The sequence below is a fragment of the Rhodotorula paludigena genome (assembly GCF_050403205.1).
Source record: "Rhodotorula paludigena JCM10292 DNA, Rt_paludigena_JCM10292v1_ctg114, whole genome shotgun sequence".
Taxonomy (NCBI): domain Eukaryota; kingdom Fungi; phylum Basidiomycota; class Microbotryomycetes; order Sporidiobolales; family Sporidiobolaceae; genus Rhodotorula; species Rhodotorula paludigena.
The window spans coordinates 1-9,777 of NW_027481344.1; the positions used below are offsets into that span (position 1 = coordinate 1).

A 9,777-nucleotide genomic window follows, 5' to 3' on the forward strand; every position below is an offset into this window, starting at 1 on the left:
CGGCAAGAACGGCTACGGCGGCGGCAAGGGTGTCTACAAGCGCGGCTTCAACGACAACATCGGCCTCTTCGACCGCAACGACTTCCTCGGCGGCTGGGGCGGCTACGACGACTTTGGCGGCAAGGGTGCGTCCGGCGTCCTTCCGCATCCTCCCCTCAGCACCGCTGACACCCTCCTTCTTCTCATTCGCAGGCCTCGGTGGTGGCTGCGGAGGCTACAATGACTTCGGCGGCAAGGATGGCTACGGCGGATACGACGACTTTGGTGGCAAGGGTGGCTACGGCGGGTACAATGACTTCGGCGGCAAGGGCGGTGCGTTCCTCCCTCTCTTCGACACTTCTCTGCCAGCTCGAGCTTACTCTGCTCTCGTCGTGCAGGCTACGGCGGCTACTACGGCGGTGGCTACGGCAAGGGCGGCTTCGACAACTACGGCAAGGGCGGCTTCGACAACTACGGCAAGGGCGGCTTCGACAACTACGGCAAGGGCGACTTTGGCGGCTACGGTGGTTACGGCAAGGGTGCGCCGACACTCACGCGCTTTCGCTCGATCTTCGTGCTGACGCCTTTCGTCCCGCAGGCGGCTTCGAGAACGGCTACCCTGGCAGGGACGGCTTCGACGGCAAGGTGTGCCTCCGTCCTTCGTCTTCTTCCGCGCGCGTGGCGAGACTTACGCTCCTGTCTCGCAGGGCTACTGGACCCGCCGCCTCGTCAAGGCCCGCGCCTAAGGTCCGTCCTCATTCTCTTCCCACTCTCGTACCCTCACTGACCTCGTGCTTCTTCGCAGCGCCGCGACCCGCAAAAGAGCGCCTTGCTTAGTTCGCTCCCTCCTCTTTCTCCCTTTTTGCTGCCGTCCCCTTCCCTTTCGCTGCACTTCGCCTTCCTCGTCATCCTCTGCATGTCGTAGCGCCTTCTTCTTTCCACATTTTCCGCTGCGACCACCCTTTCCTCTGCAATTCCGTTCTTCCGGGTGACTTGGGCTGGCCTTGCTGTGCTTGCGCGGCGTTTGCCAGTCGACTCCTGCGAGTGTAGAGCGACGCGCTTACGCAAGCGTTTACGGCGAGCGCGCGAAAGGAAGTCGGCTGGGCGACACTTTGTGTTGGCGAGACCTTCGGCCTTCCCTTCTTCGTGCGGCCTCTCATCCGTCCTCAGCGCAGTCCGTGAGGCGAGAGTCTCTAGGCGGCGTCTCGATCTTCTTGCACGAGAGCAAGGCGCGGCGTCTGGGCGCATTGGCCTTCTCGACTTCCGACGGGGCCGTGCCCGGCAAGCGGAGACTACGCAAGGTCTTGAGGCCGGTCATACATGGACGAGCTGCCGACTCTGCTAGAACGCCGGGGCACGAAGAGCAGCGAACCTCGCGCCGGGCGCAACCTTCGCAAGAAGCGAGCCTCGAGTAGCGTCGTGCGTTTCGTGCATCGGAGTCCAGCTCGCGAACTCGTCGGGGCGGCTGTAGCCATTGCATTCGTCGAGACACGACAGAGATGGGGCGACGAGGACAGTTCGAGGCGAGCCAGCGGGCGCGCCGGGTTCAACCTTCACAAGCGGTCAGTTGCGAGGAGCTAGGCGATCCAAGCATTGAAGGAGCGCTTGCGATGCCGCCCGAGCGCCATTCTTCAAGTCAGGCTCACCGAGCTACGAGAGGGCAAGGGCGGAGGAAGAGAAGCGAAGGCGTTGCAAAAGGCGCTACGAAATGCAGCGGGGGAGAAACGGAAAGCCAAATCAAGAGGAAGGGCGCTACAGCAAATGCGGAGTGGAAGGAGGAAAGAGGAACAGCGCGAGAGAAAAGAAGGCGGAAGGGCGAGCGACAAGAAGGAGGCTCTTTTGCGGGAGGGCGAGCTGCGCAGAGTGAAGGAGGGTCAGCCGGTGCGAGGGAAGAGCGGGACAGAGGGGAAGAGCGCACCTCGCGTGCAGCGAAACCGCGCTCAGGCCTTGTAGATGCCGCCGAGGCCGCCGCCGACGCCGGAGAAGGACGACGAGCCGACGCCGACGCCGCCAATGCCGCCGCCGAGGCCGCCGAGCGAGCCGTAGCCGAGGCCGCCGAGGCCGTCGTCAAAGTCGTTGTAGCCGCCGAGGAAGCCGCCGCGGTTGAACGAGAGCGAGTCGAAGCCGTTGCCGCCGAGGCCGCCGCCGTACGAGTCAAAGCCGTTGCCGCCGAGGCCGCCGTACGAGCCGAGACCGCCGCCGAGGCCACCGAGGTCGCGCTCCTTGAGGCCGACCAGGACCGAGTCGGCGGAGACTGCGGACGCGGGATCGAGGTCAGCTCGGCACGTGAGAGACAAAGGCGGAGGAAGGGACGCGGACCCTTGCTGTTGTGCTCCTTGACGCCGAACTGCTTGTAGCAGAACTCCTCGTAGTAGAACTCCTGATCGTTGACGTCCTTCTTGAGGCCGTCGCGGAGGAAGACGTCGAGGTTCTTGCCTGCGCGCGAGAAGCGGAGAGTAAGCCTGGAGCGCGCGTGCGGAGGAAGGCGTAGACGACGAACTGTCCTTGGTCAGCACCTCCTTGTTGCTCTTGACGGCAAAGTCCTCTGCAAGGCGCGAGCGGATCAAGAGGATCAGTCGGGACTGAGCGGGAGCGAAGGTGCAAGATGTGCAAGAGACGCACGGACGTCGGCGTAGAGGTTGCGGTAGCAGATCTCCTTGAGCGTGACGGCCGCCTTGGCCGCCTTCTCGTTGAAGTTGCCGACCGAGATCAGGCCGTCGCCGCCGTAGCCGTAGTCGTCGTAGCCTGCGCGTCGCAAGCCGGAGCGAAGGTCAGCTTCAAGAAGCCCGTCTCGGGTACGGGGACAGACAGAGCAGGAACGCGCCCTTGCCGCCGCTCGGGGCGGAGAGAGCAAATGCGGCGGTAGCGACGGCGAGGAGGGTCGAGGTGAGCATGGTGGGCGGGCGGAGCGAGGAGGGCAAGTGTGATGAGGGAGGAGAGAGAGAGGCTCGGATCGCGCGCTGGTGGTCGTTCAAGCGAGTCCGTACCACCTGCCAGGTGTCCGGTGCTGCGCGGGGGTGGGGCGAGGCTGGGCAGAGGCGAGGGAGATCGCACGAGGTGGGACGAGGCACCGACTGCAGCACGAGCTGGCGAGACGCTGCGGTCTTGACAGGTAGCCCAAGCAGTAGTTTTTGAGCAATTCAGAACGGTGTCCGAGCCCGCAGGCAGCAAGCGAGGCGAGGCAGTGGGGGCCTCCCGAAGCGAGACGAGGGAAGCGGGAACGTGGGTTGCTGCAGCATTGCCTCAGCGGCATTCGAGGGCAAGCGCTCAGCAGCAGTCCTGCGTGCTCGCCTGCGCCGGCACTCGGCCCAGGAGACGCGCAGACGCGTCAACAGGACCCCGCAGCCGAGTCGAGCTGATGAAGTGCGGCGGGTGCAGCCAGCGCTGCGAGGGTTGTTGACGCGATCGCAGACGGTGTCGAGCAGCGGTGTCGTGGCTGGCAGCCCCAGTGCGCCTCGCCGTGCGGCGGTGTGGGCGAGAGCGGGAGCGGGGAGGGGCCCACGTCGAGGCGAGGCGAGGGTGCGAAGCGAGGCGACAAAGGGCGAGACGAGCGTGATGGCGAGCGCGAGCCTGGCACGGTGGACACAAGCTCTGCAGTGCGCTGCTCTGCACGCTCCACGGCGAGCGTTGCGGGCGAGAGAGCGTCGGGTCGCTGCCAGCTGCCAGCGCGTCGCTCGACCTCTCGCTCCTCGTCCGCACGCGCTGCTCCCCGCGCACAGCCACAGCGAGGCCGCCATGCTCCTCGACATCAACGTGCGCCCCTCCCACTCCATACCCACGCGCGTCTTCCCAGCGAGCTGACCCCTCCCCCTCCGCATCCGACACCCGCGTCGCTCTCACCACCGCAGCGCAAGCTCCTGACTCGATGCGCACGAGTCAAATCCGTAGACTTCCACCCGACTGAACCCTGTGCGTTCAGCCCTCCCTCGACCCCCGAGATGTCGCACCCTCCGCTGACCCCCCTCGTCGCCGCATCGCAGGGTTGATGTACGTTGCAGCTGGCACGCGTGCGCGAGCGCGGCAGCTCGACTGACCTCTCCACTTTCCACAGCACCGGACTGTACACGGGCAACGTCATCATCTACCATGTCGACACGGGCGTACGGCACATCTCCCCACCGCACGCAACACGCGAAGAGACCGCTGACACCCACGCTTGCACGCGTCCCCAGGCTATCATCAAGACCTTCGAGGTCACCGAGGTGCCCGTCCGCTGCGTCCGCTTCATCGCGCGCAAGAACTGGTTCGTCTGCGGCTCCGATGACTTCCACCTCCGCGTCTTCAACTACAACACGGGCGAAAAGGTCACGGCCCTCGAGGCCCACCCCGACTACATCCGCTGCCTCGCCGTCCACCCGACCCAGCCGCTCGTCCTCACCGGCTCGGACGACATGACGATCAAGCTCTGGGACTGGGAGAAGGGGTGGAAGTGCATTCAAGTGCGTCGCTGTTTCGCACTTGCCTGCCTCGAGGCATTCCGCTGACTACGAGCCCGCAGATCTACGAGGGCCACACGCACTACATCATGAACCTCGCGTTCAACCCGAAAGACTCGAACACGTTCGCTTCCGCCTGTCTCGACCGGACCGTCAAGGTCTGGTCCCTCGGCTCGCCTGTCGCCAACTTCACGCTCGATGCACACGACAAGGGCGTCAACTACGTCGAGTACTACCACGGCGGCGACAAGCCGTACCTCGTCACGACCGGCGACGACCGCCTCATCAAGATTTGGGACTACCTGTCCAAGTCGTGCATCCAGACCCTCGAGGGCCACACTTCCAACGTCTCGTTCGCCATCTTCCACCCTTCGCTCCCCATCCTCGTCTCCGGCTCGGAAGACGGCACCGTCAAGGTCTGGCACTCGTCGACCTACCGCCTCGAAAACACGCTCGACTACGGCCTCGAGCGCGCGTGGTGCGTCGCCTACGCCAAGAAGGGCAACGACGTCGCATTCGGCTTTGACGAGGGCGCCGTTGTCGTCAAGCTCGGCCGCGAGGAGCCCGCCGTCTCGATGGACCAGTCGGGCAAGGTCGTCTACGCGCGCAACGCCGAGATCCTCACGGTCGCGCTCCAGGCCTCGGCGGACGAGGACGTGCCGGACGGTCAGCAGCTCGCCGTCCCGTCGCGCGAGCTCGGCAACACCGAGGTGTACGCATCGACGCTGCAGCACTCGCCCAACGGCCGCTTCGTCACCGTGTGCGGCGACGGCGAGTACATCATCTACACGGCGCTCGCGTGGCGCAACAAGGCGTTCGGCTCGGGCGTCGGCTTTGCGTGGGCGTCCGACTCGAACACGTACGCCGTGCGCGAAGCCGGGAGCAAGATCAAGGTGTACCGCAACTTCAAGGAGCGCCCCGGGCTCGTCCAGGTCAACTACCCGACCGACGGCGTGTACGGCGGCCCGCTCCTCGGCGTCAAGGGCATGGGCTTTGTCGTCTTCTACGACTGGGAGACGGGCGCGATCGTGCGCCGCATCGAGGTCGACGCGCGCGAGGTCTACTGGTCCGGCACGGGCAACCTCGTCGCCATCGCCGGCGACGAGTCGTTCTACGTCCTCCGCTTCGACCGCGACGCGTACCAGGAGCAGCTCGACGCGGGCGTCGAGCTCGACGACGAGGGCGTCGAGGCCGCGTTCGAGCTCGAGGCCGAGATCTCCGAGGCGGTGCAGACGGCCAAGTGGGTCGGCGACTGCCTCGTGTACACGACGGGCGCGAACCGCCTCAACTACCTCGTCGGCGGCCAGTCGCACACGATCACGCACTTTGACACGACCATGTACCTGCTCGGCTACCTGCCGCAGCACAACCGCATCTATCTGTGCGACAAGGACGTCAACCTGTACGCGTACGCGCTCTCACTCTCGGTCATCGAGTACCAGACGGCCGTCCTCCGCGGCGACCTCGACGGCGCCGCCGAGGTCCTCCCGCAGGTCCCGCACGACCAGCGGAACCGCCTCGCGCGCTTCCTCGAGGCGCAAGAGCTGCGCGAGCTCGCGCTCGACATCTCGACCGACCCGGACCACAAGTTTGACCTCGCGATCCAGCTCGACGACCTCGAGACGGCGCTCGCGCTCGCGCGCAGCTCGCCGCACCTCGGCTCGCAGGCCAAGTGGCGCGCCGTCGGCGACCGCGCCCTCGCCGGGTGGAAGGTGCAGCTCGCCGAGGAGTGCTTCAAGCAGGCCAACGACCTCTCGGCGCTCCTCCTCATCTACACCTCGACGGGCGACCGCGCCGGCCTCGAACGGCTAGTCGAGCGCGCGACCGCCGCCGGCTCGTTCAACATTGCGTTCGCCGCCGCGCTCCAGGTCGGCGACCCCGCGGCGTGCGTCGACACGCTCCTCGCGACGGACCGCGCGCCCGAGGCGGCGCTCTTTGCGCGCACGTACGCGCCGAGCCAGGCGCCGCGCGCGCTCGCGGCGTGGAAGAAGCAGCTCGAGGCGGCCAAGAAGCCCAAGCAGGCGAGCGCGCTCGCCGACCCGTCCGAGCACCCCGACGAGTTTGCCGAGGGGTGGGCGCACGCGCTCGAGCGCGAGCGGAACCCGCCGGCCGCGGCCGAGCTCGAGCTCGAGCAGCAGGGCGCGGCGGGCGACTTGCTGCAGCTCGGCGGCGGGGACGGCGACGAGGCGGGGCACGCGCAGGAGCAGTACGCGTACGGGCGGCAAAGTGGCGAGTACGGCGCACGAGCAGGCGCGGACGACGTGGCGGACGGCGTCGCCGGGCTCTCGTTCGCGGACGCGCATGAGAACGGCGACGCACTGGTGGATGCGGGATCGTCGGGTGCGTCTCTCGCGCGTCGCCCAGATGCTGCGCAGTTGCTGACCAATCGAGTCTCCCCAGATGGCCTCGCACCGCCTGTACCCGTCGTCAACGGTGCATCACCAGCGCACGAGGACGAGGACCTGCTGGCATGAGCGCCGCCCGTCCGACTCTTTGTCTTTGTCTCCCATCTCGTCGGTAGCTGCCCTTTCACTCGCCCGTTGCCTCCCACTTCAGTGCCGGCTCTTCGTCCTGTGCGCGCACATTGTCATAAAAGCGCTGTTTCTCCTAGACCGTGTCGCGTGGTTCCTCCTGCACTCCATTTCGCGAGCTGGCCGCGGACGTGCAGACTCAATTGGTGGTCCTCGGCAGCTCGTCGGTCCTCCCGCTCGCGGGCCGCGCCATTCGCCCCTCTCGAGATCCAGTCGCGAAATCGCGCATGGTACAGTCCACCCTGTGTGAAGCGGCGAGGAGGAGCACCTGACAAAGCGCACCGCTTCAAGCTGGTCCACTTCATGAGGCTCTTGTCTGCACCGCTGCCTTCCCTCAGGCGCCTACACACACTCGAAGTGTCAATGCGCACAGCACAAGTATGCGCACGCCACGCTGGGCTTCGTCCATTCGGCTGGTCCTGGGTGGCGGTGAAGGCCATTTGCCACCGAGAGAGCTGCGATTGGTCGCACGAGCTTTTGACCGGGCAATTCCGGCCCGCACTGCGACGAGCACGCGAAGTCCGGGGAAGTGCCGGGGAAGTTAGCGCGGGCCTGGACCTGTCGAGTGTGCTTGGTCCCCTCTTGTCGTGTCTGCGCTCTTCTCCTTCGTCTCCTTCGTCCCCCTCCCGCTCGACCGCCTCGTGTCAGCTGCTGCCCGCACCGATACGCCTCGTCGCGCCGTCGCTGACACCGCGCCCGCTCGCAGGTTCTGCAGGGTCCGCCCAGCTACACGTTTCTCCCCCTCCTTCCGATCCCCAACTTCGCCGCTCTTCCCTTACCCCGTCATGGCCACCGCCGTCCGCCAGCGCAAGGCGCCGACCAAGGAGAAGGAGCACGACGTGCTCGCTTCGTCCGATTCGGAGGAGGAGCAGGATGCGACCAAGGCCCTCGAGGACTCGTTCCCGCCCTTCGTCGTGCCGCAGCTCACGATCAAGGAGGTCCTCGGCGCCATTCCGGCGCACTGCTTTGAGCGCTCGGCCCTGCGCTCGTCGACCTACGTCGTCGCCGACTTTGCGATGATCACCGCGCTGGTCTACGCCGCCTCGTACATCGACCCCGCCTTCAACTTCCAGAATGGCGAGATCCTCAACGGCTGGGCGGGCGTTGCTGCCAAGTGGTCGCTGTGGTCCGTCTACTGGATCCTGCAGGGTTGGGTTGGCACGGGCGTCTGGATCCTCGGTTCGTCGCCCCATCTCGTCGCTCCCTTCGCCCCCCACGAGCTCGGCGCTGATCTGGCCTGAACTCGTACACAGGCCACGAGTGCGGTCACCAGGCTTTCTCGACCTCGAAGACCATCAACAACACGATGGGCCTCTTCCTCCACTCGTTTGTCCTCGTTCCGTACCACTCGTGGCGCATCTCGCACGCCAAGCACCACGCCGCCACTGGCCACATGACCCGCGACGAGGTCTTCGTTCCCCGCACCGCCTCGTTCCGCAAGGTCGCGCCGACGGGCAAGAAGCTCAAGGTTTCGAAGGGTGTCGAGCTCGACGAGCTCCTCGAGGACGCGCCGCTCTACCGCCTCACCTGGGTCCTCGTCCAGCAGCTCTTCGGCTGGCCGGCGTACCTCTTCTCGAACGCCTCGGGCCAGCTCTGGTACCCGGCGTGGACGAACCACTTCGACCCGAAGTCGCTCATCTTCGATGCGCGTCACCGTGGCCAGGTCCTCCTCTCGGACGCCTTCCTCGTCGGCATGTTTGGCCTCCTCGCTGTCTTCGGCCACTACTGGGGCGGCTTCTCCGCCGTCGTCAAGTACTACGTGATCCCGTACCTCTTCGTCAACCACTGGTCCGTACTTGCCGTCATCGCCGCCAGCAATGGGTGACTGACGGTCCTCTCTGCAGGCTCGTCATGATCACGTACCTCCAGCACACCGACCCCCAGCTGCCGCACTACAACGCACCGCAGTGGAACTTCCAGCGCGGTGGTGAGTGTCGGCGAACCGCGTATCGTTCCCAGGCCGCGCTCTCTGACACGTTCGACGCCAACCTCGCAGCGCTTTGCACGATGGACCGCAACATGCTCGGACCCGTCGGCCCGTACCTCATGCACGGCATCTGCGAGGTGCGTCCTCGTCGTCACGCTCGCCTAGTCGAGGTGAAGCTAATGCTTCATTCGTGCCCGCTCCAGACCCACGTCGCCCACCACGTCTCGTCGAAGATCCCTCACTGTGCGTCACATTTCCTTCACGCCCGCACAGCATGCGGCAATTCGAGCCGTCGAATCGTCACGCTCCCTGCCTTGCGTGCTTGTGCTGTGACCCGCATGCATTTGCTGACTACTCCTGGCTTGCTACGCAGACCACGCTTGGGAGGCGACAGAGGCGCTCAAGAACTTCCTCGGCGAGCACTACCACTCGACTGACGAGAACATGTTTGTCTCGCTGTGGAAGTGCTGTGCGTCTTTCCGTTGCCCTTCCCCTCGTCCTGCATGTCTTGCTCACTCGACGTTTTCTGCCTGCAGACAAGCAGTGCCGTTACGTTGACGACGAGGGCGACGTCCTGTTCTACCGCGACGCGTACGGTCGTGCCCGTCGCGTTGCTCAGCTTCCCGACGTTCCGTCCGACTCGGGTGTTGACGTCGAGTAAAATTCGTCGCCGGACCTGGCGCGAGGTTACGGTTGACCCGGATCCGATCGCCTCGCCCTACCCGCTCCTCTCTTTTGCATGCACACTCATTCCTCACCGCTCTCCCCCTCTTTATCTCGGTCTTGCCCGCCTTTCGCGTTTGTTTCGGGCGCTTAGTTGCGTCGTGAGACAGACGCATGATGCGGGTGCTGTTCACTTCGGTAGATCTGCTTTGCCCCTCCCTTTGTACCCGCGAGGGTTGAT

At 65.5% G+C, this 9,777-nt stretch overlaps 4 protein-coding genes across 4 annotated transcripts; 3 read left to right on the forward strand and 1 right to left on the reverse strand.

Moving 5' to 3' along the window:
• Positions 1 to 725, forward strand: JCM10292_001381 (uncharacterized protein; the record flags this gene model as incomplete). Its single annotated transcript, XM_076652987.1, has 5 exons — positions 1 to 125; positions 193 to 312; positions 378 to 518; positions 578 to 624; positions 687 to 725. Coding segments are annotated over 5 exons (472 nt in total), but the record flags the coding sequence as incomplete, so codon positions are not given.
• Positions 726 to 1,919: 1,194 nt separating this feature from the next.
• JCM10292_001382 (uncharacterized protein) lies at positions 1,920 to 2,873 on the reverse strand (the record flags this gene model as incomplete). The annotated part of the gene is made up of 5 exons (XM_076652988.1): positions 1,920 to 2,233; positions 2,299 to 2,415; positions 2,480 to 2,524; positions 2,602 to 2,724; positions 2,789 to 2,873. 5 exons carry the CDS (start codon positions 2,871 to 2,873, stop codon positions 1,920 to 1,922), a joined length of 684 nt encoding a protein of 227 aa, XP_076501459.1.
• Positions 2,874 to 3,714: 841 nt separating this feature from the next.
• On the forward strand, positions 3,715 to 6,889 carry SEC27 (coatomer subunit beta'; the record flags this gene model as incomplete). Its single annotated transcript, XM_076652989.1, has 7 exons — positions 3,715 to 3,732; positions 3,828 to 3,888; positions 3,960 to 3,966; positions 4,031 to 4,079; positions 4,152 to 4,418; positions 4,478 to 6,755; positions 6,816 to 6,889. The coding sequence occupies 7 exons, from the start codon at positions 3,715 to 3,717 to the stop codon at positions 6,887 to 6,889; spliced, it is 2,754 nt and encodes a 917-aa protein (XP_076501460.1).
• Positions 6,890 to 7,731: 842 nt separating this feature from the next.
• On the forward strand, positions 7,732 to 9,534 carry JCM10292_001384 (uncharacterized protein; the record flags this gene model as incomplete). Its single annotated transcript, XM_076652990.1, has 7 exons — positions 7,732 to 8,125; positions 8,200 to 8,734; positions 8,791 to 8,873; positions 8,943 to 9,010; positions 9,077 to 9,116; positions 9,247 to 9,342; positions 9,410 to 9,534. 7 exons carry the CDS (start codon positions 7,732 to 7,734, stop codon positions 9,532 to 9,534), a joined length of 1,341 nt encoding a protein of 446 aa, XP_076501461.1.
• Positions 9,535 to 9,777: the final 243 nt, after the last annotated feature.